The sequence below is a fragment of the Lissotriton vulgaris genome, unplaced genomic scaffold (genome assembly GCF_964263255.1).
Source record: "Lissotriton vulgaris unplaced genomic scaffold, aLisVul1.2 SCAFFOLD_11218, whole genome shotgun sequence".
Lineage (NCBI taxonomy): Eukaryota > Metazoa > Chordata > Amphibia > Caudata > Salamandridae > Lissotriton > Lissotriton vulgaris.
This window is the reverse complement of record NW_028241735.1, coordinates 1-23902: the sequence shown is the minus strand read 5'-3', so window position 1 is coordinate 23902 and position 23902 is coordinate 1. Positions and strand designations below refer to the sequence as shown.

At 43.2% G+C, this 23902-nt stretch overlaps 1 protein-coding gene across 1 annotated transcript; it reads right to left on the bottom strand.

Annotated features, from left to right (window-relative positions):
• Positions 1 to 292: 292 nt before the first annotated feature.
• On the bottom strand, positions 293 to 19541 carry LOC147670577 (uncharacterized). The gene is made up of 2 exons (XM_086948156.1): positions 18312 to 19541; positions 293 to 322 (listed from the first exon to the last, which is right to left on the bottom strand). The coding sequence occupies exons 1-2, from the start codon at positions 19539 to 19541 to the stop codon at positions 293 to 295; spliced, it is 1260 nt and encodes a 419-aa protein (XP_086804282.1).
• Between the last annotated feature and the right edge of the window lie 4361 nt (positions 19542 to 23902).

Sequence of the window (23902 nt, the reverse complement as noted above, 5' to 3'; positions counted from 1 at the left end):
AACAGCTCAGCGATGTACAATGCTACCACCACAGTTCCCCCATTAAGTATAAGCAGATGCAGGATGAATTAGGCAGTAAACTACTGGCATGGAAAAGTTTAGGACTTCTGAATATGGAGGAGTTTAAATTTTTAAAGAAAGAACATCCACGCACGCCAGTGATTTACTTTATAGCAAAGAAACACAAAAATAAGGAAACACCTCCAGGGCGACCGATAATCGCGGCATGTGATGGTCCCCTTGAAAATCTGTCGCAGTACATAGACTTCTTTTTACAAGAACATGTTTTTAATTAGGAGTCATGCGTAAAGGACACTGGAGACTTTTTGTCAAAAATAGCAAAGGTTAAATGGGAAAATGGATATCACCTAATAACCCTTGATGTTTCCTCACTATATACGTGTATCCGGAATATGGATGGATTGAAAGCTGTCCAACATTTCCTATCTAAGAGACCCATTGAATTCACAATGCATAACAGAATGCTTATTGACATGCTATTATTTTGTTTAGAACATATTCTTTTCCTTTTCAATAAACAAATGTACCGTCAGGTTCAAGGTGTCGCCATGGGGGCCAGCTTCTCCCCCAGCTATGCAGTTTACTTATGGGCTGGTGGGAGGAGCTGGTCCTCAGGGGGGAATACCGGGACATCTGTACGAATAACATTGTATCCTGGTTACGGTACATTGATGATCTGATTATAGTATGGAAGGGCAGCAAAGAAGACGCACAGACTTTCATAGATAGCATCAATGTCAATGATATTAACTTATGCTTTACATCGGACATAAGTAATAGCCAAGTTTCCTTCCTAGATGTCTTAGTTAAAATTGATGAAGGCAAAATCACGACCACCTTGTACAGAAAGCAAACTGCAGGGAATACCCTGCTACACGCAAGCAGTGCACATCCCAAACATCTTATCCACAGCGTCCCGTATGGGGAGATGCTGCGGTTATGCAGAATATGTAGTGATGAGGGAGAATTAAGAAGACATCAACAGGAGAGCAAGTGTAGATTCTTGGAAAGAGGCTATAGTGCCAAAACAATTGATGCGGCAATGGCTAAATCAAGATTAAAATCAAGAGATGAACTTTTGCGCAACACAGAAACCCCTATATTAGAAAACACGGGAGGCACGACAACATCTGAGGAAGCACCCAGACTAATCATGAGTTATAATCGTTAGCATAGGGATTTGCGCAAAATCATTCAATGCAACTGGCATCTTGTTAAGGAAGACCCTGTAATAGGTGACACTCTCCCTGAATATCCATCAATTACATATAGAAAAGCCACCTCAATGGGGGATGTGTTGGTAAAAATCAGCCCAGAGTACAAGGAAAACACAGGTTTGTCCCTAGCGAGGAAAGGTTTTTACAAATGCTCCAGCTGTAAGGCTTGCACATATGGGGTAAACAAAACCTCCTATCTAACAGCCTTCAGCTTGAAACCACAAAACATCAAATTCCATTTAACATGCAAAAGCGAATTTGTGGTTTACATACTAGAGTGCACTTGTAATCTAAAATATGTAGGTAGTACCAAGCTTCCAAGCCACAAAAGGATCCTACAGCATATTAGGGCAATTAATAATAACGACCCTAATTACCCTGTGGCGAGGCACTTCCATGATGTCCATGGTGGAAACCTGAAAGATCTAAGGTATTACATCATCGACACAGTCCCCATACAGAGAAGAGGAGGTTATAGGGAAGGTATGCTCCGTAGGCTTGAAACACACTACATTTTAACCTTAGATACCAAGCAGCCAAAGGGTCTTAATATGACTGAAGACCTATACACATTTTTAGAATGATCATTGGGATGACGGTTTGGTAGCCTGCACTTGAATTTCATGTGTCCTCATCAATACTAAGCAATATAATGTAATGTTTGAAATTTCCGTATCTTCTTAGATGTAAATACTCTGTTAAGCTTGTATATATTGTAAATAGTGGATTTTACAAGATGAAAGATTAACATATATATATATATATTTGATACTAAAAGGGTTTTAATTATTTATGCAATTTTAAATGAACCATGAGTGGATTGAAAAACAACACAAATAATGAATTTTTTGATGTTCTTCAATTGTGGGAATTACTCATTAGAAAAGTATATTTGGTTGCATTTATTTGGAGGAACCCTTTAGATATCCGTCTTTCCTTGTATTTATCTTTTCACAGACAATGAATTGTTTTTTTGGTAGGGTACAATTTTGTGTAAATTAGATTTGTTTATCACCTTGGGTATTATTTTTGTCTCTTGGAAAAAAGAGGTTTTCTGTAGCACGTTATGATTTATGTTTTAGTCTTAAATTTCCTCTTTTTTTGGATTCACGGTGATGCACTTTAGTATTCAGTGAATGGATATTTGCAATACAGTTGACAACAAGTTAATGTATTACACATGAAATTTCTGTGATTCAACTACTATGCATAATTTTAATAATTTTTTGCAAATGTATTTTACAATCATCACCTGTATTTTACGCATCACACGAGAAAGAAAGAAATTTTAATAGTAAACTTTCTATGTCCATTCACGCACTTGCACTTTAAAAGGAGGTGCATCCCACGACACTGTTGTCATGTGATCAAGGCAGGGATCTGCCGAAACGCGTCGTGGCTGATGTGCTTGCACTGTAAACCAAAATAAAAAAAGAAGCACCGAAATTGGGTCTACCTCGTCTTTTGCGTGTTCTGGCTGTCGGTTTCATTGGGAGACTGAGACGAGTTCTTGCAGCATATATATATATATATATATATATATATATATATTACCTACTGGCTATCGCCAGTAGGTATATATAGTTAGGATTAATTCCCTATGGGATTTTTGAAAATTCTATGTCTAATAACTTTGGCGTTTGTGGACGGAATCGGCTGAAATTTTCAGGAAAAGGGCACATTTTGTTTCTGAGCAGCCCCTGAAAATTTGGTGGGGTTTCGTCAAGGGGGGGCCGAGAAAAAAGGGGGGTCCCAAAACGCGTTTTTCCCATTCATTTTTCCATAGGGCCTTTGGCCTCACTTTTAGCTCGAACGGCTGAATGGATTTGCACGAAACTTGGCAAAATTGTAGGGACTGGTAGCCCGATGTGCCTTTGCTAGGTCTCAATATATGTGCTTCAGTGGATTTTGAGAAATTAACGTTTAAATCAAGGTATATATCTGTAACAGCGCTCCGGGCAGCGATCCGGTCCGCTTACTTTTCGCTTATCGGAACTTTGCGCGCAGAAAGCTGATTGGCTCTCCGGTGTCTGTCAACATTCTAAACAGTCCGGAGCGGCCGCCATCTTGTCTCTCGGTAGGATCGAGAGAGAAGAAGAGGTGAAAAACGAAAGGGGAATTTAATGAAAGGGGGCAAGGTATCCCCCTCTTGACCCCCTAGGAATGTTGTTGGGGTTATTAAAGGGTCCCGTGGGGAAAAGGAAAAAAAAAATGATTTTTCACGGTAGAAGCGCTTCACGGGCCGCGAACTGGGCCGCAAACTGGTAGCGAAACGGGAATTCGCCATTTTGTGCTTCGTTAATTAAATTACTAGGTATAAGGGGGTGCGGGAGACGTATCCTAATCCCCTATGTTTCCTGAGGGTGGCTGAGGAGGCTGATATATATTGATACATCTCTTCCAGCGGCTGTGCGTGAGCCTTTTTTATTTTGCTGCGTGACAGTCCGGAGCGGCCGCCATCTTGTCTCTCGGTAGGATCGAGAGAGAAGAAGAGGTGAAAAACTAAGGGGGAATTTAATGAAAGGGGGCAAGGTATCCTCCTCTTGACCCCCTAGGAATGTTGTTGGGGTTATTAAAGGGTCCCGTGGGGAAAAGAAAAAAAAAATGATTTTTCACGGTAGAAGCGCTTCACGGGCCGCGAACTGGGCCGCAAACTGGTAGCGAAACGGGAATTCGCCATTTTGTGCTTCGTTAATTAAATTACTAGGTATAAGGGGGTGCGGGAGACGTATCCTAATCCCCTATGTTTCCTGAGGGTGGCTGAGGAGGCTCATATATGTTGATACATCTCTTCCAGCGGCTGCGCCATCTTGCCTTTTTTCCAATGCCACAATTTTGTCGTGCACGGCAGCCATTTTAGATGCCAGGCTGGTCCCAGGCTATCACCTACCCCTGCGGATGTAGTTTATGGCCCCAGCTGTAGAGAATTCAGACATGCCAACCCTCCTGATTCAGGCGTGTGACTACTGATTTCAGTGCTAGTCTCCCGCCTCCCGATTTCTGCAAGCAAAAACCCGGGGGCATATTACGAACAATTAGCGATAATTTTTGTCTCTAACTTGTTTAGAGACAAAAATTATCGCCGCACATCGGCGATTTTTATCGCAGATAAACCTTGCTATTATCGCAGAAAAGTCAGCGATATTCATGTATTATCGAGCAAATGCTCTTAGCCATGTTATCCACCTCCCATTGGATAACATGGCTAAGAACTGCTCAGGGCAGGTGTTAGATTTTGGAGATATTCGCGCTTAGCGCGAATATCTCCAAAAGTTGGTAATAGAAGATAGCGATGTTAGGGACTGTTTCCAGTCGCTAACATCTTGGTACGCCACTTTGCATGTCATTAGTGATAAGTATCACTGACATGCAAAGTGGGGCCCAAGATGGTCGCTGTCTCCTTTTAGCTGTCACTAACTGGTGTTAGCGACAGCTTGGTAATAGGGAGATAATTTTATCTCCGCTTTCATGGCTTTTAAAGCCAAAAAAGCGGAGATAAACCCCCTTGATAATATGCCCCACGATTCCTTGGGGGTTTCAGCTGACAGGGCTTGGTATTGTGTTACATGGTAATTTTTCCAGGAAACGTCAGAGGGTCGATGCAGGGGTTCTAGAAGAGGTGATAAACCATTTAAGCCTCATGAACAAGCTCATGGTGTTTTAAAGATTTGTGAAGTACTCGGGGCGGCGGTGTGTGTGTGCCCTCTTTTAGGAGCGGGCGGGGAGGCACTGCCAGCAACTTGCCAGGTCAGGTAGTGTTCAACACGTGCATCACCCTTTCTCTGCCTGCTATTGCGCTCCATGCTTCGGAAAGGTAAGAAAAAGAACGTGCATTTGAGTTTGAAATGTCCGATCCTGCAGCAGCACACTTCCAAAGCCCACACATGACAATAACCCGATTCAAGGCCCCATTCACCCGTTTTTAAAAAAATAGATAATACTCCAACAAAGTAAGATTATAAAACTTTATTAACTATTAACTATAACGAACGGAACAAAAACTAAAAACATTTAAACATTTTTCAACACAAAAAGCAACAATGGTTAGAAGCTGTCTTTTGTGCGAATAGTCCCAAGGCAGCACAACGTGCAGAGTTCTGGACGGCACCCAGGTGATGTCGCCTGGGTGCCGCACTGGTTTTGGGATCCTACAATGCAGCACAGAAAAACAGCGTGGGGCGTCCCGGGTGGTGCGGGGGGAGGCCTCGCCAGTAGCGGTCTGTTGTGCGAATAGTCCCAAGGCAGCAGAACGCGTTGAGATGTTGATGGGACTGTGTCCAGTGTCACATGGCTGACACAACATGTACGACAGGCACCCAGGTGATGTCCAGTAAACTGCCGCACTGGTTTTGGTATCCTACAATGTTGCTCCGAAAATTGGCGTGCGGCGGCCCGGGGGTGGGGGAGGCGGCGTGAACGGGCCTCCCCAGGTGGCGGCCATCTAGCTGAGTTGCGCCCGCTCTTGCGGCTACAGCGTCTCGCTCACCATGTTGTTGAGTTGCTCCCACTCTTGCAGTGCAGCGATAGGCGGCTGCCACATGGCTCTTAAAATGGCGGACGGCTCCTCGGTTTTGGGCCTGGTCCACTGAAATGGCCCTGGGACACCTTGGAACTCGGACGCTTGCCTGCTAGGGCTTGGGCTCCATTCTCGAAAAGCGTCCCCTCAGCCGTGAAGATTCTACAAAAGTCTTGGGGGCCCCCGACTCCCGCAGGCTTCCGGTGGGGAGCGGCTGCCATGATTGCTCGCGGAATGACCACGACGGAGCCACGAGATGGTGGTGCTCTCATGCTGACGCCAGCTTCAGTCTGAATGATCCAGAAACAAGGTGGGGCTTTCATCGTTTGGGAAAAAAAAATGTTCTAAACCAATGAAAAGTGTTTGTTTTTAGGTCATATGACCAAGCCTTCCATCTTTAAGAAACCAAAAGTAAAATGAACCAATGAAAAGTTTTATAAACAAGTCACATGACCTGTTATGCGGCATAGGGCTACAAAAAGCGTAGAAAATCCGTTGGCACGTGAGGCGGCATCAGTAGCGGACCGATGTGCGAATAGGCCGAAGGCAGCACAACGCGCCGAGATCCGGATGGCACCGAGGTGGTGTCCAGCAAATTGCCGCACTGGTGTGGCCATCCTACAATGCTGCGCCGAAAGACGGCGTGTCCAGCTGAGTTGCGGTCACTGTTGCGGTACAGTGACTCGAACGCGCCGAGATCCGGATGGCAACTAGGTGGTGTCCAGCAAATTGCCGCACTGGTGTGGCCATCCTACAATGCTGCGCCGAAAGATGGTGTGTCCAGCTGAGTTGCGGTCACTCTTGCGGTACAGTGACTCGAACGCGCCAAGATCCGGATGGCACCGAGGTGGTGTCCAGCAAATTGCCGTACTGGTGTGGCCATCCTACAATGCTGCGCCGAAAGACGGCGTGTTCAGCTGAGTTCCGGTCACTCTTCCGGCACAGTGACTCGAACGCGCCGAGATCCGGATGGCACCGAGGTGGTGTCCAGCAAGTGGCCGCACTGGTGTGGCCATCCTACAATGCTGCGCCGAAAGTCGGCGTGGGGTGCCCCGTTGGCTTATGAGGTGATGTCAGTAGTGGACTGATGTGTGAATAGGTCGGAACCAGCACAAGGCGCCAAGATCCGAATGGCAAGTCCTGGATGTTGAGTGCCTCAGTTGAGATTTCTGAGCAGTGCTTGTAAGACTGTCTGAAGCTTATTTGCAACTGCTGCAGCTTCACTATTGCCCTGGTGTGGCCAAAGGTGGCACATGACATAGGCGGCCGGCTCCCGAGGTCCGGCGGAACTTTTTGCCTTTTCCTTTCTGCTTCTTTTCCTACAATCCGTTTCATCTGAAGACACGACCAGGTCCCTGAATGTGTGCAGGGGGACGCTATTGATTGAATGAAAATGGCGGCTTGACACAAAGCTGACTCAAGCGTTACTGTTGATGCTATACAGACAAAAATTGGTTTTCAGTTTGTACATTCTTCAGGATTTTTTTTTCCATCCAAGTCTGATTGAGAGTTTGTAGAAAAATGGCTTCAGATTTTCCACATACTACTCTTCAACATTCTTCCTAAATGTAACAATGTGAAACTCACTAGGACAATGGCTGTTTCTGTTTCCTTTCAAAATGCTGCCAACAATATTTTCTGAATGGAAGACACCATCTTGTAGCATAAAGGGACGAAAGGGGTTCTGGTCTGGCCGATGGTTGGTGGAGACATTTTGACTATATCTTGGACCTGCCCGGCCTCGCCCAAAATGGCGCCGGTATAAATGGGACTCGTAACTCCTTGCCCGCAAATGTATATCTAGAAAATGTTATTGTAAGTGGCCGTGTCGTATTTTAATTACAAAATGTACGTCCACCGATTCCGCAACTGTTAGACACCTTTGTTCTTGCAACCTAATGGCCCGCTCGTTACGTTCCTCTACAGTGTAAATGTCTCCTCATCATATACGAATACAGTTTGCTCCGTGGCCGGCCCACGTGGTTATAGGCCCGTATTTGTATACTGACATTTTCACAATAAAGGTTTTTAAAACAAAACACGGTAGTAGTATTTACATTGGTAAAGTTTTTACTTTTAGTCACTGTTTTCGAATCAGTAAAGGCAAGTGAAATAAAGCAGTCCAATTACATGACGGATAAAAGGTATAATATGTAGGAACGCAGTAAAGATAAATGCTTAAGGGCAGTTGTGTTTTTCATGTCTGCAATATAAAGTGATCGATAAGAATCTGATAATCAGGCGTATCGGCGACTAAGATAGCAGGCCGAATCTCTTTTACTCAACGGCTCCGTCATGGAAGGAAGAAACGCCCTTTTTCTCGAAAAAGGAATATATTTTACTTACAAGATAGTTGTAAATTTTCCGGGAAAGTACATTAGCCTGGAATATTATAACATATGTTTGAAAAAAAAATATTGTTCGAAAACAATAAAAAGCGTAATTTTTAGGTCATATGACCAAGCTTTTCATCATTAAATTAACAAAAGTAAAATGAATCAATGAAAAGTTTTATTAACAAGTCACATGTCCTGTTATGCTGACGTTACGCGCTGCGCGCCGCGGATCACTTCCGGGTGCGGTAACGCGGCGTGTCATATAACGCATTACGCGACAACGTAGGTCAAGAATATAGTCAAAATGTCTCCACCAACCAGCGTTCGGAACACAACTCCTTTCAGCAGTCCAAAAAGTTCTGTTAAATGACAACAGAGGGGACAGGCAACAAGAACCATCAGTCAAAGAGGGAAGGGCAAGTTCTTCTCTTCCGGGTCATGTTGGGGCGCTACCGGAACTGATCGAATTGGTAGTCTACAGTGTTTCTGGATGTTTCAGACTAAAGCTGGCGTCAGCATGAGACCACTACCATCTCGTAGCTCCGTCGTGGCCATTCCACGAGCAATCATGGCAGCCGCTCCCCACCAGAAGCCTGCGGGAGTCGGAGGCCCCCAAGACTTTTGTAGAATCTTCACGGCTGAGGAGAGGCTTTTCGAGAATGGGACCCAAGCCCTATCAGGGAAGCGTCCGAGTTCAAAGGTGTCCCAGGGCCATTTTAGTGGACCACGCCCAAATCTGAAGAGCCGGCCGCCATTTTGAGAGTCCTGTGGCAGCCGCCTATCGCTGCACCGCAAGAGTGGGCGTAATTCAGCTGGATGGTGGGCAAGACGCTGTAGCCGCAAGAGTGGGCGCAACTCAGCTAGATGGGACAAGGTTCAGAATTGAAGAGTCATCAAAAGGCAAAAAGTTCCGCCGGATCCCGGGAGCCGGCCGCCTATGTCGGGGGCGATGTCAGGCTACACCAGTGCTATAAGACTTGGGGAGGGTGTCGGAGCCAAGCGTCTTCTCCGAGTCCATGGCCATCACACCGCCCCTCAGGGGCCTCCGTCAAGCTGTTTAGGAAGGTAACATATCACATTGTTTTCTAATGCTGTCAGGTCCACAAACGACATTCACTTACTTTGAGAATAGTGAAGCTGCAGTAGGTGGAAATAAGCTTCAGACAGTGTTACAAGCGCTGCTCAGAACTCTTAACTATGGCACCCAACATCCAGAACTTATGCTATTTGAGAATGGCAGTGACATCGAAGCATCTCAGGGACCAAAACCATTAACGTACTTTCACGTATGAAAATCTTACTTGGGGAGGGGGCAGGAGCGAAGCGCCCCCTCCCAGTCAGCGCCACCACACCGTATGTTGAAAATTTGAAGCCATCGTTCTACAAAGTCAACCAAACTTGGATTAAAAATCTAGAAAAATGTACAAACTGAAAACCAGTTTTGGTCTGCATAGCATCAGTAGCAACGCTTGAGTCAGCTTTGTGTCAAGCCGCAAATTTGATTCAACAAAGCACAGACATTGAAAAAGGCTCAAATTCAGAACTCTAAACTATGGCACCCAACATCCAGGAGCTTGCCATCCGGATCTTGGAGCCTTGTGCTGCTTTCGATCTATTCACACATCGGTCCACTACTGACATCATCTTATAAACCAACGTTATGTAAATAGTTTTTTAATAAAATGTTTTACCCTGTTTCTTTGCTGGTGTGTTGTCTATATTTTTAATATTTGCATAGGGTTTGTCGTTATTTTGGGCGGGGTGGGTGACGGAGTTGAGCTGTCTTGCAGCCCTCATGGTGTGGAGCTCAGTTCATCTCACTATTTTCGTATTTCTCATGAAGGGTTGTTCCTAATATTTCTATTTTAGCGAGGTCAAAAAGAGATCCAATTAGTGGCCTACTGATTTTGCTCGATTACTTTTATTTTTTTTACACGAATTTTCACTATCTGCAAAGACTAAACAGAGTATTGCGACTTTGTGCTTGTTTGTAAATAGAGAATGATCCAAAGAGAACCAATTGTAAAACAGTAAATGCTTGGACAACAATCAATCAAATGGAGAGACAAGCAGCCACGACGGATTACAACGGGGGTAAAGGCCTGCGTTAACTACCCTTCAGTATCTGCAAAGAGAGAGTACTACTAAGACAAAAGAGGGGAGGGGGGGGGGTGCAGCGTTCAAAGCACATCAGCGTGCATAAATACGAAAATGTTTTTATTTATCACGTACTTGACATTTTTAAGCTTTTCATATTTGCTATTAAAAAACCAATGAAATTCACAGAAAAAACCATAGGTTATAGTGGATATATAGTTAGGAATTTGCATTTACAAAACCTTGAAAATTCAATGAAAAAACCATTGGTTTTAGGCCATATATAGTTAGGGATTTGCATTTACAAAACCTTATTTTACTCGCATAAAACCATTGAAATTCCATATATAGTTATAAGCGCTAACTATATATCGCGCACCCGCAATCCACTGCTGATGATGTCACATATTACATCATTCATGACATGGTTAGTGACATCACTGATGACATCACTGATGACATCTCAAATGACATCACTGATGACATCACTGAAAACATCTCATTTGACATGACTGATAACATCACTGATGATATCATTCATGTGATAATACGATGAACCTCTTCAGACTCTAATATAACCTTAGATACAATCAGTGTAAACAGACACTCACAGACTGTCACTCATCCATGGAGTTACTCACACACCTAGTCAGTCATGCAAAGAATCAATCACACCTCCATTTCCTCAAATATACAGTTATACAAACTTTACTTATTCAAACATATAATAACACATATTTACTCTCTTATACAATCCCTGATACAAGTTCACAATGATCCATACAGCCACTCACACATTCACTGGCTCTTATGCACAGTTATTTATATATGTCAACTCTCACATGTACTGTGTTTTACATATGTACTTACTTTGACATGTAGCACTGAGATATCCATTCACTCACCAATACACTCATGCACACAGTCAACCGCCCATACAGCTGTTTCCACATGCACTTTTGAAACCATACATCTAGTGAATCAACTGCTCACACATCTATGCACAGAGTCACACACCTCCCAGCTACCCACACACACTCACTCAGTATCCCATACAAATACTTGGACAACCAATGAATAACCCATACAGTTACTCATATAGCTACTGATCAACATATGCAGCAGTTTGTAGAACAACAGATATAATGATGCACAAATTAAAACAGTTTAGTCACTAACCCATGCACTCAGTGAGACACATTTAATCACTCACTTATACAGTCAGTCATGCACCTACTAAATCCTTCATCCAGACACTTATACATCCACTCATTCTTCAATATGTAAGACATATTTTAACTTTACAGAAACATACAGTCACTGGATGTTGTCATCAGTGATGTCATCAGTGATGTCATTTGAGATGTCATCAGTGATGTCATCAGTGATGTCACTAACCATGTCATGAATGATGTAATATGTGACATCATCAGCAGTGGATTGCGGGTGCTCGATATATAGTTAGCGCTTATAACTATATATGGAATTTCAATGGTTTTATGCGAGTAAAATAAGGTTTTGTAAATGCAAATCCCTAACTATATATGGCCTAAAACCAATGGTTTTTTCATTGAATTTTCAAGGTTTTGTAAATGCAAATTCCTAACTATATATCCACTATAACCTATGGTTTTTTCTGTGAATATATATATATATATATATATATATATATATATATATATATATATATATATATATATATATATATATATATATATATATATATATATATATATATATATATATATATATATATATATATATATATATATATATATATTCACAGAAAAAACCATAGGTTATAGTGGATATATAGTTAGGAATTTGCATTTAGAAAACCTTGAAAATATATATATATATATATATATATATATATATATATATATATTCACTGAAAAAACCATAGGTTTCAGGTCACATATAGTTAGGAATTAGCATTTAAAAAACCATTGAAATTGCTCCTATATAGTTTGTTCTACTAACTAAATTTCGCGCACCCGCAATCCACTGCTAATGATGTCACATATTACATCATTCATGACATGGTCAGTGACATCACTGATGACATCACTGATGACATCTCAAATGACATCACTGATGATATCACTGATGACATCATCCAGTGACTGTGTGTTTCTGTAAAGTTTAAATATGTTTTACATATTGAAGAATGAGTGGATGTATAAGTGTCTGGATGAAAGGTTTAGTAGGTACATGACTGAATGTATGAGTGAGTGATTATATATGTCATACTGAATACATGGGTTAGTGACTAAACTGTCTGAATGTGTGCATCAGTATGTCTGTTGTTGTGTAAGCTACTGCATGTGTTGATCAGTAGCTATATGAGTTATCGATTGGTTGCCCGAGTATTTGTATGGGAGACTGAGTGTGTGTGTGGGTATCTGGCATATATAAATGACTATACATAAGAGCCACTGATTGTGCGAGTGGCTGTATTGATCATTGTGTACTTGTATCAGTAATTGTATAACAAAGTAAGTTTTTGTTAGTATATGTTTGAATAAGTAAGGTGTTGTGTGTATAACTGTATAGTTGAGGAAATGAAAGTGTGATTGATTCTTTGCATGACTGACTAGATGTGTGAGTAACTCCATGGATGAGTGGCAGAGTGTGAGTGTCTGTATAGGTGTTTGAGTGCAGATGATAGTGTTGTATTGACAAGTGACTGTATGTATGAGTGATTCTATGGGTAAATTATTGGATGTGTGTATAGACCTAGCAATCAGTGTGTGTGTATGTAGTAACTGGTGTAGCAGGGTTTCCGTTCTCCCACAGAACTGTGCATAGAGATCTAGAACCTTAGTGAATTAGGGTGACCCAAAACTCACCTTAGTATCAGAAATCCCCTTACCGAGCTAGCTACAGTGTCTCATTGGTCATAACGAACTCCCAATGACGTAGACAAACCAGAACATGAACTTTGAGTACCTCAGGTATCGTGGAACACATGAACACTCTTTCGCTCTATAATCATTTCAAACCAGAACAGGGAGTAAAAGAAGACACGTGCAAGTTTGAAATATTTATTTTTCAATGCAAGGTTCTTAAACGCAGTATCTTATATAATACCAGAATACATATTATAAAAATCTGAGTTATCAGCATAGTCACTAATCCATAGTAAGCGAACGGTGATAGCATATTATAATGCAAAAATCAATAGAAATCTGTATAACCTATATTTCGCGCACCCTATTTAGCATACTATATTATATCTAAGAAGGTCTCATTTGGGTTTTAGCAGGGCGGGCCCATACCTCTAAATGTCAGTAGGAGAAGATCACATCATCAGCTACCAGCTCTCTGCATGCGAAGCACCTTCAAGTGTGTTTTTGCATTCTCAGTAACTCTATCTTAAACCCGCGTAGAGCCCAATGTTGGCAGCAACATTATTTGTGTTATGTCTAATGTGGTGCGAGGATCAGGCCTCCCAGCAACCTTATGTTAGGTTATTCTTTGAGGCTTTAGCTCTCAGTGTGCAGACAGTGTACCAAGTGTACCAAGCACGACTGATATCAGAGCAATAACATATTATTCTCAAATAAATCACATCTTTCGTCTAGGTTGAAAGCTACAATAATAATTATGTGCCGTGTGCAAACTGAAGCCGAAGGAAAATATGTTGTTTAAACATTTAATAAACTCATGCTAACTTAACACAATATATAGAAAAGCAGTAACTATATGACACCCCCCCAATGATCCGAGGACGGTCAATAAACAAGCCAATAATATAATAAAGGCATAACATGAAAGCAGAGTTCAACAATATTGAGCCAAGCGAAATGTATGTAGATGTATATAAAAAATAAAAATACAAAAATATGTATGAATGCCTATAGTGGCCAAACAAAATGTAATAAAAAATCTCGAACTTGAGGCCTAATATAAAATCATAGGCCTAGAACATATGAAGTAGATTGTCCTTAAGAAAAATGGCACCATTCAGAATTACTAAAAAGTCACGTGCCAGTATAGTGAAAGTCTCCAAAGCCACTCATGGGTGGATAGAATATGCAAAATAGGTAGCCACAGCTTCCAACATGAAATCACTGTCATCATCCGAAAACAGTTCAGCCATCCAATTAAGTAATGGGAAAGAACATACGTGCTCCTCCAACACCGGACCCTCTAGCAACATCAGAGGACAACTCGGTGGGTTCTCAAGAACGCTATGTGCCAGAAACTCATGCGCCGCTGCGGGGATGTCCCACTGACCCATTAGTCCATGCATCGCTGCCAAGGCCATAATCCGTTCGCCAGAACAAACCAACTTGTGAGCAACTACGGGGCCCATCAGGTGATTAAAATCGACTTCAGGAGATAACGGCAAGCAGAGACACAAATCAATGGCCCAGTCAAAATCGCAGCTCGGGCAATGAAACACAGGCTGGACACATGTGAAATAGGAAAATCGAAACGATAATCCAAAAGCCGTGCTTAAGGTCGCAAGCGGCATGGTGCCATAGTAATCAAGCATCCGGTTGTGAAACAGTGTCAGAAGGGGCTGAGCGGCTTCTTGCGCAGGATGGGCATCCATGTTTTAGGAAGCAGAATAATATTAAAACGCCTGCAGCTAACGCCAGCAAAACAGGGAATCTGCCAAACAAGCTCGAAAATATTGAATGGAAGAAAGCGGGGATGACACCAAAAATCTTTTCAAATGTAGTCACGAGACCACTGCTAACCAATTTTAAAAAATGAGCTAAGCCAGACGTGGAGGAGGCATTAAAGATTTGATGAACTAATTCGCAGAAATTAAACGGCAAGTCAGTATTTAAAAGTGCCTGCACCTCTGTGCGTGTGTTAGCTATGTGAAGGACATAAGTTTCACGGGCCGAGCTCAGGGCCACTTCCTTTTGAGACAAAAGAGCCCTTTTTCGGCTCATACCATTGAACTCCGCTTTCAAGGTTGGGATGCGCGGCCAGATGGAAACATCTAAATTCCCATGCGTGGGTGGATATAACACGTTCTTGCAACACACCACACGTTCTGATACAGTAACCACATAGGCGATACCGACCATTAACCCACAACACTCCTCGTTATTCAAAAGCAAATAACTACCGTTTGTCAATAAAGTGAATGTGGGAATTATTGCAGGAACTGGTGTGCCTTTCAAAACACAGGCTAAATTAGGCCGGTCCTGATTACAAGAACCATGTAACTGAATGTGTGCATTCTTCACCATTCAGATTCACTTCCTTTCCATCCTTCAGGCATCTGTACGTGTATGGTAAAGACCATGCCTCATGCAGGAAAGTACTGCCTAGTGGTTCATATCGCCCTATTGCAATATATCGCATACAATCGGTAAATTTGTACAAAGCAAATGGTAAAGTAATAACACCATGGATAAGCCATGTAGCAGCAGCTGCCTCAGCTACAGAAAAGGGCAAATATTCTAACTTTTCAATGTGTAACATAGAAAATGATGCATCTCGCATGGAAAGCATGCGCTGCTTGTCAGTCAAATTAAATGGGGCAAATAGGGATGACACGTTCATGTAACTCCAAGGCACGCGACCCGCTTTCAGAGTCTGTAGTGTCCATGCAAAACAGAACGCAATGGATTTTGTCCATGGTACAATACAGACACTTCATCATTTACAATGTCAACTACAGAAGAGACAATGTTGTTCAACGTGTAAATTCGGGAAGAAAGCACGTTAATACTGTTATCGACAACTGCAAGCACCTTTTCCAAATTTGCTTGGTCAATTGCCCTTAGGCGCTTAGCAGCCTCAATTTGCGAAAATTTCCAAATTTCATTGTAAACTGCATAAATCCACCGTTTAGACCTACCCTTAGCCGGGCCTTTTATAAAATCATTTAAATCCACAATATCATTCAACTGAGACAGATGTAGTTTAACTGCAGCTAACGTGGAATGTTGTAACCAATTCTGGCACAGCTTCCCCACAGAGTAAGTAGTGACAATATAATCAGTTTCAAAACGGGGATCAGGTCTGACTTGTGTGAACCCTTCAGCCAAACCCAAAAAACGACGTTGGCAAGAATGAGCACTCCTATGCCACATCAGCCAACCCTTCGGATCCAAACTGGATATATTAAAGGACGAATTGTGCAATAGAGCTTGTAACTCATGAATGGACAATTCAGTATAATTACCCCATCCTGAATATTCTTCCAATTCGGGGATAATTGGTGTATTTAATTTTTTAGAAGTAGCCAATCCAAAGCATGTTGTTTGGGAAATAGATGAATTTAGAAACAACATGTGATTCGGGATGAGACATGCACGGTGCAAAGCCTCAGTGCCTTGTACCTGCCAATCTTTGGTACCCCAAACCGATGTAAGGTCAATTGTTCCTTTCCAAAACTCGTAGCCATCCACAGCTAATCTGTCTAGAAAGGACTTCGAATACAACAATTTTGTCTCGGTAAGTCTAACTTTGGACATGGATTTTTGTGTCATTTTGAAATAAAATGACTCAGGATTTGATTGATTAAAATCCGTAAAATAAGTGTATTTTTTCAGAAATGTATTGGGGCTGCCTCCCAATGGAGCAGGGCAATGTTCCCACTGCTTGTAATTTACAGCAACCCTCCTGGAATTTGTCTTATGTAAAAAATTATTACCATAATGTTGAAAGCATAACAAATCACCATAATTAATAGAATCTAAATATTAATCCTCAGCATCAAAGGCAGCATAGTATTTCAAATCAGAGAATAATGCTTCTACGGCCTGAATATCCCAATCATCAGAACGTATATTTTGTTTAATCACATCCCCCATGTTTACTCTAAGCACATTAGGAACATTAATCACTTCAGTGGGCCCATGTATCTGAAATCTAACTGCATCCCACACAATCCCATCAAGGACAGGCCAAGCAGTAATGTTGACTATATTCAAGTCTCGTTTCAGTCTGTGTGCTGAATGTGAAGAGGAAAGGGAGGCCAATGTTCCATTAAGGTACCTAATTCCTGTTCTTTCTTTAACATAGTGGCCATCGATCAGGCGGAAAAAATAAAACACAAAACCAATTGACATAAAAAGGTAAAATGAAAATAGAATCAACCAAATGTATGTCCAAGGGGGAATTAAAAAATGTTTTTTAAATAGAGTGGCATACTTTGCAATAGTTGAGGGTTTCTTTGAAAGTTCCGAAACAGAGTCAAAAGAGAATCTGGACTGTTCGGCCAAACGAGTCTGCAAACCTGGCATGGATAAATCAGCAGGATAGGTGTAGGTCAGCTCATCAATGTTAGTAACAGGAATAGTATTTAATAAAGGACTGGATATAGCAGGCATCTCGAGGGACACCTCCGCTTCTGCACCAGAAGGAATAGCCAGCACAGGATGCCTCACCATGGAAGGACAGGATACAGCCGGTGTCATGCTATGAAGAATCGGCCACCCTGTGTGTCTTGACATTGTCAATAGACATAAATCTGTTTTCCTTACAACCTGGAAGTGGTGGTAATATGACTGTTCTTGTGCCCTTCACTCCAAGAACTCGAACTGGTGCACGATATGAGGGACCAAACTCTTTCTTGTTATCGATCTTCTCTCGAACCAGTTCTCCAACTTGGGGTGGCCAGCCAACTACCGGGATCTGCAACGCATCATCCGATGTGGAGGGCAAATGTTCCTTTGCTAGACTGTCTCTGGTCTTTTGTAGATCCTGTAAAACATTGAAATGTTCATCTACGTCAAAGGCCGCGGCCTGGGCCTTGCAGTCTAGACCGTCGAGGTCAGGGACGTACATCTTGATACCAAAGAGCATTTCGTATGGAGTCCGCCCACCCAGAGACCTTCTAGGGCGGTTATTAAGCGCACGCTGCACGCCATTGAGGTGGGCTAACCAGTTTCTGCCAGTGCCTATAACTCGAGCTGTCAAAGATTGCTTTAAGTCACGGTTCATTCGTTCAACTACACTGTTTCCCTTGGGTCTGTACGGAGACGAAAACTTGACTTGGACCCCCAACGAAACCATAGCATCCTTATAAACCTTAGAGGCGAAAGCCCGACCCTGGTCCGAATAGAAGGTACCACAGGCAAAAATCCCTACAAAGACTCGCAAATCCTTAATGACAGTCCGTGAATCAGCGCTCCGATGGGGCCAAACCCACACAAAGCGTGTGCATGAATCAACTGCTACTAAGATATACTTATATGCAGTATCAGAAGAAAAAGGACCGCAGTGATCTAAATAAACGCAACCCAGTGGTTTATTAGCAATGTACAACTGTGTCTGAGGCGGACGCGCAGCAGTTGAAGGTTTAATCTGCTGGCAAATGTCACATTGAAGGACATAATCGCGCGTCTGTTTGTACAGTCCCCGCCACCAGAACCTCTGTTGTAGCTGAGTTACAGTGGCCGAGACGCCCGCATGCGCAGACGCCACACCTTCATGAGCCGCTGTAATCAAAGAAGCCCTGCGATCCGAGTTGGGAATTAAACGTTCACCAACTTCAGGAATTTTCACATAAGGAACCTTATCGGGACTTAAGTGGTATGTGTACTTCGAAGGGAACCCCGCAGGATATTTACCTCCCTTCTCAGTGGCAGCAACAGCCGCCAAGATGTCATCATCTATCTTACTTTTGGACCTCTTGACTGCTGCAACTAAGTATTTCGATACTGCTGACTTCGCTGCTTCATCAGCAAGCGAATTTCCGACAGCGTGGACCCCCACGCGCTGATGGCCAAGAGTATGAATTACAAACACGAGTGGCAATTTCTCTTTGAGTTCCGCCACTCGGGCCCAGATCATTTTCTGTTTTATAGTGCTACCTTTGGAATCACGAAATTCATTCTGAATCCAAAAGAACAAATTCTCATTGTAAGACTGGACACAGTAGTAAGAGTCACTTACGATTAAAGTCGTCACACTAGGATCCGCGTACTCCAATGCAAGCATCAGAGCACAAAGCTCTGCCAATTGTGCGGTGCAGTCCCCAAGCGTCTGCGTGTGCACGACACTGGACTTGAACTCATCGTTCACCATGGCACGGACCACAATGGCGCAAGCGGAAATGTAGGCATGTTTAGAGACATGCGCAACCTGCGCCGAACCATCAGTGTAGATGATGCAATGGAAATCCTCCAACGGCCGCATTGCTAAAGGAGCAGGATGAACAAAATCATACTGTAAGTACTCCTGCGACCGTAAAGTGGCGTCAAAAATAAACGTGACATCCTGGGATGACAAGGATGCAGCCCATTGAATCCACCGAGGGTGCAAAGCTTTAGAATTTGGTACACTGGCTTTCGTAACTGCCTCCAAGGCAGGACATGGGGTAACAACCAACATGCGTTTTCCCTGTGACAGGGCACGTTCCTTGAGAATTGCCATCTGCACAGCCGTCAAAACTTTTTCCACAGTGGAAAAGCGCAATTCAGCCGAAGTGTACAAGTGTGACCTGTAAGCCATAGGTACTGTATCTCCTTCATTAAAAGTTAGGTACGTGAAACCTACCGTCCCCGGGACAATTCTTATCACCAGGTTGGTCTGGTTATCACGAGTCTGTAAGTATTCAGAAGCGAGCAAATCAGCTTGCAATGACTGCAGTATAGCTGAATGCTCAGGCAGCCAGCATGATTTGGAAAAAGATGGTTGTATCAAAGCATACAAAGGCTTGATACGCTGGGCATATTCCGGAATGTAAGTTCTTCCGAAATTCAAAAAGCCCAGTAAAGACTGTAATTTTTTCAGTGTTGTCGGAGAGCGCAACTGTGCGCACTTCTCCAGGAAGTGAGGAGCCAAGCCTTTTCCTTCATTAGTTAGTTCATAGCCTAGAAACAACACTGTGTACTCTGCAATGTGGGATTTTGTAAAATTAAACTTGTAACCCATGTCTGCGAAGTTACAAATAAAACTGTTCACTCGACACAGATGCTCCCAAAGTTCGTCGTCTGTGAGATAGATATCATCCACATAGGAACAAGCATCCGGGTCGACCCTCTCCAACAGAGAGACAATGCGGGCGGAAAATACTCCAGGACTATTCTTATAGCCCATCGGGAGACGCCGAAACATTTTTTGGACACCGCCGCATGTGAAAGAAGTCCATTGGGAACTTAAACTGTCCAATGAATGGGCATAAAAACCATTCGAAATGTCAAGCGTGGTTTTGAACCGCTTACGCACAAGACTATTTACAAGGGCCGAGCAGTGAGTATTCTGTACTGCACAGTTACGGCAATGCGAGTTTAAATGCCGGTAATCCAAAACCAATCGGTATGAGCCGTCTGGCTTGTTTACAATAAAAAGGGGGTTATTCATCGGTGACACACACGTTTCAATTACACCTTGATATTCCAATTGTTCAAGGATCGCTGCGACTGAAGCTTTGGCTTCTCATCGTATGGGATATTGAGGTTGAGGCTGCGGCTGAGACCGTAAAGGAATCTCGTGGTTTGGGTACAATTTATCCCAGCCACATTGATTGCGGTACACAGCCGGTGCAAGCACCAGAGCCCACTCTTCTACAAAGTGCAGCGCTTCCACTCTCGAAACAGTGTTCGCGAAACTGGGGAGGATCACCTCCTCCCCTCTTGGAGCTGTGAGCACAAAAGGTGGGGGCCAGTCAGCCTCCGAAAGCAAAATGTCATATATAGACGAAAGATTTTCCCAAAATACCCCTCTAACTGTACGCTGTATGTCACCTTCAATTAACAGGACAATTTCAAAAAGTCTATCAGGGGTATCAGCTGTTTCAATCACAACATAAGTGTCAGTCGCTGTCACCTTCAGTAGTGGACGGAGGGCCTCTCTCACTATGGTACTCTCCGCCGCGCTGTCCAGCAAGGTCAGAGCCCAAGTCAGATTCCGAAGCCTCGTTCTCACAATCTGGGGCATATCGATGCGCCGTTAAGGCTGCGACTTTCTTCTTGGCAAACTGTGGTCTCTGAGGCGTGGAGCCCTCCTGCTTGTCTGCACCGTTGCATGGGCGGGGCTGACCACGTCCTTGCTGGCCACCCTGGCCCCTGCCGCCCCCTCCACCACCGGTAGACAGAGCCGATGAGTCCTGAAAGGAAAGAGGAGAGCGTTGGTCAGAAGCCTGAAAACGTTCAGGTGACTTAATCATTGCGCGGTCGCGCAAATCATAAACACGTTCCGACTGCGCAGGCAAGGGAGACGCAGGACTCGAAACCTGTGTTTGTTGTTGTTGCTGTTGCTTACCCTGATTCTGTTTTCTAGGCCAATTTTGTTTCTTGGACTTGGGCTGAGCGTTCGCCTCCGAAGACTGTCCCTGGGGCTGCTTTTTCTCTTTATCAGAAAAAGTCCTAAGACCCTTGGCATTGCGGCCAACCATTTTATAAGCCGCCACAATTATCCTTGCTAACTGACAGGGTTTGTCCGCGTAGGGAACTACCGCTAATGCATTAGCCACCTGGAAGTTCACTGCATCCCCCTTGACATTCGCAAGGATCAGATCGTAAACCACATCAAAGGAGCCACACAGGCGCATACCCAACTCAACCGCTGCCTCCGGTCCGTGATCATCTTGAACACGTTTAAGGACCGTAGACAGGTTGGACATAGACGGGGAGCCAAAGCACCTCAAATAGACCGCTGCAAAAGTCTTACCCCACGTCTCACAGTCAACGAGCTCAGGGGCCAAATCCTTCGGCAAACTAAGCGTAAGAATCCGGTGTTTTTCACCAGGATTCGTATTAGGAAACACAGCCTCTAGCTGGTCGAATTTCTCGGCAAGCCAGAAAAGAAAGTCATCCTTATCCTGGGGCTTCTTGCCCATTACGAAATTCACCATGACAGGACTGATTTTCAAACCAGCCTGACCAGCTTGAAGCTGCGCACCCCTAGGGGCCGCGCCTTGAACATTACGACTTGTGTAATGAACAAGTGCCCTAATCTCTTCAACCGCGACCTCGTGAAGACGTCACAGGTCACCTATGTTACAAGTGGCGCGATTAGGGTGAGGAGTAAATCCAGCCAAAGCGGGCCAATTTGTGCCCGGAATGGACAAAGGACCTAACCTCGGAGCGGTTAAAGGTTGTGGTAGGGCGCCACCAAACCAAACTCCATGCTGCCAAACATCATTAGGTACTTCGTGTGCTCTGTACGGAGCATATTCAGCAGGTACAAGTGACGGAGTGTATGAATGGAACACACCAGAATTTGCGTCCACTGGCGGAAATGTCACCCACGAATAAAACAGTTCGTACGGGTAAGCATGTTCCGCACTCACCACCAGAACCACAGCCAAGCCTTCCAAAGGTACATCATAAGTCCGCAAATGATCACACACCACAATGCGACTATGCAGCGGGATGTCCACGGCTTGTGCCATGACTGCACAGGAACGTGAAAAAACAAAGATTACTTTGTAGCACAACTGGGTAGTAATTCAAGGAAACCGTTTTAGATAGATTCAAGCTTGAAAAGACCTATTTCAAAAATAGGTAGGTTTTTCTGACACCGCTGTTCTCCGGAAACGGTAATGAAGGGGTTAAGGTTTGAATAACATACTACTCGAGTGTCATGATATAAGGCCAACAACCGTTGGGCGCCATGTAGCAGGGTTTCCGTTCTCCCACAGAACTGTGCATAGAGATCTAGAACCTTAGTGAATTAGGGTGACCCAAAACTCACCTTAGTATCAGAAATCCCCTTACCGAGCTAGCTACAGTGTCTCATTGGTCATAACGAACTCCCAATGACTTAGACAAACCAGAACATGAACTTTGAGTACCTCAGGTATCGTGGAACACATGAACACTCTTTCGCTCTATAATCATTTCAAAACAGAACAAGGAGTAAAAGAAGACATGTGCAAGTTTGAAATATTTATTTTTCAATGCAAGGTTCTTAAACGCAGTATCTTATATAATACCAGATTACATATTATAAAAATCAGAGTTATCAGCATAGTCACTAATCCATAGTAAGCGAACGGTGATAGCATATTATAATGCAAAAATCAATAGAAATCTGTATCACCTATATTTCGCGCACCCTATTTAGCATACTATATTATATCTAAGAAGGTCTCATTTGGGTTTTAGCAGGGCGGGCCCATACCTCTAAATGTCAGTAGGAGAAGATCACATCATCAGCTACCAGCTCTCTGCATGTGAAGCACCTTCAAGTGTGTTTTTGCATTCTCAGTAACTCTATCTTAAACCCACGTAGAGCCCAATGTTGGTAGCAACATTATTTGTGTTATGTCTAATGTGGTGCGAGGATCAGGCCTCCCAGCAACCTTATGTTAGGTTATTCTTAGAGGCTTTAGCTCTCAGTGTGCAGACAGTGTACCAAGTGTACCAAGCACGACTGATTTCAGAGCAATAACATATTATTCTCAAATAAATCACATCTTTCGTCTAGGTTGAAAGCTACAATAATAATTATGTGCCGTGTGCAAACTGAAGCCGAAGGAAAATATGTTGTTTAAACATTTAATAAACTCATGCTAACTTAACACAATATATTTACAAAAGCAGTAACTATATGACACTGGTATTGGTATGTTAATGGTTTACAAGAATGGTAGTCTGTGTTTAACACTGGGTGTATCAAAGGTTATATTAGAGTGTGAAGAGGTGCATCGTATTATCACATGAATGATATCATCAGTGATGTGATCAGTGATGTCAATTGAGATGTCATCAGTGATGTCACTGACCATGTCATGAATGATGTAATATGTGACAACATCAGCAGTGGATTGCGGGTGTGCGAAATATAGT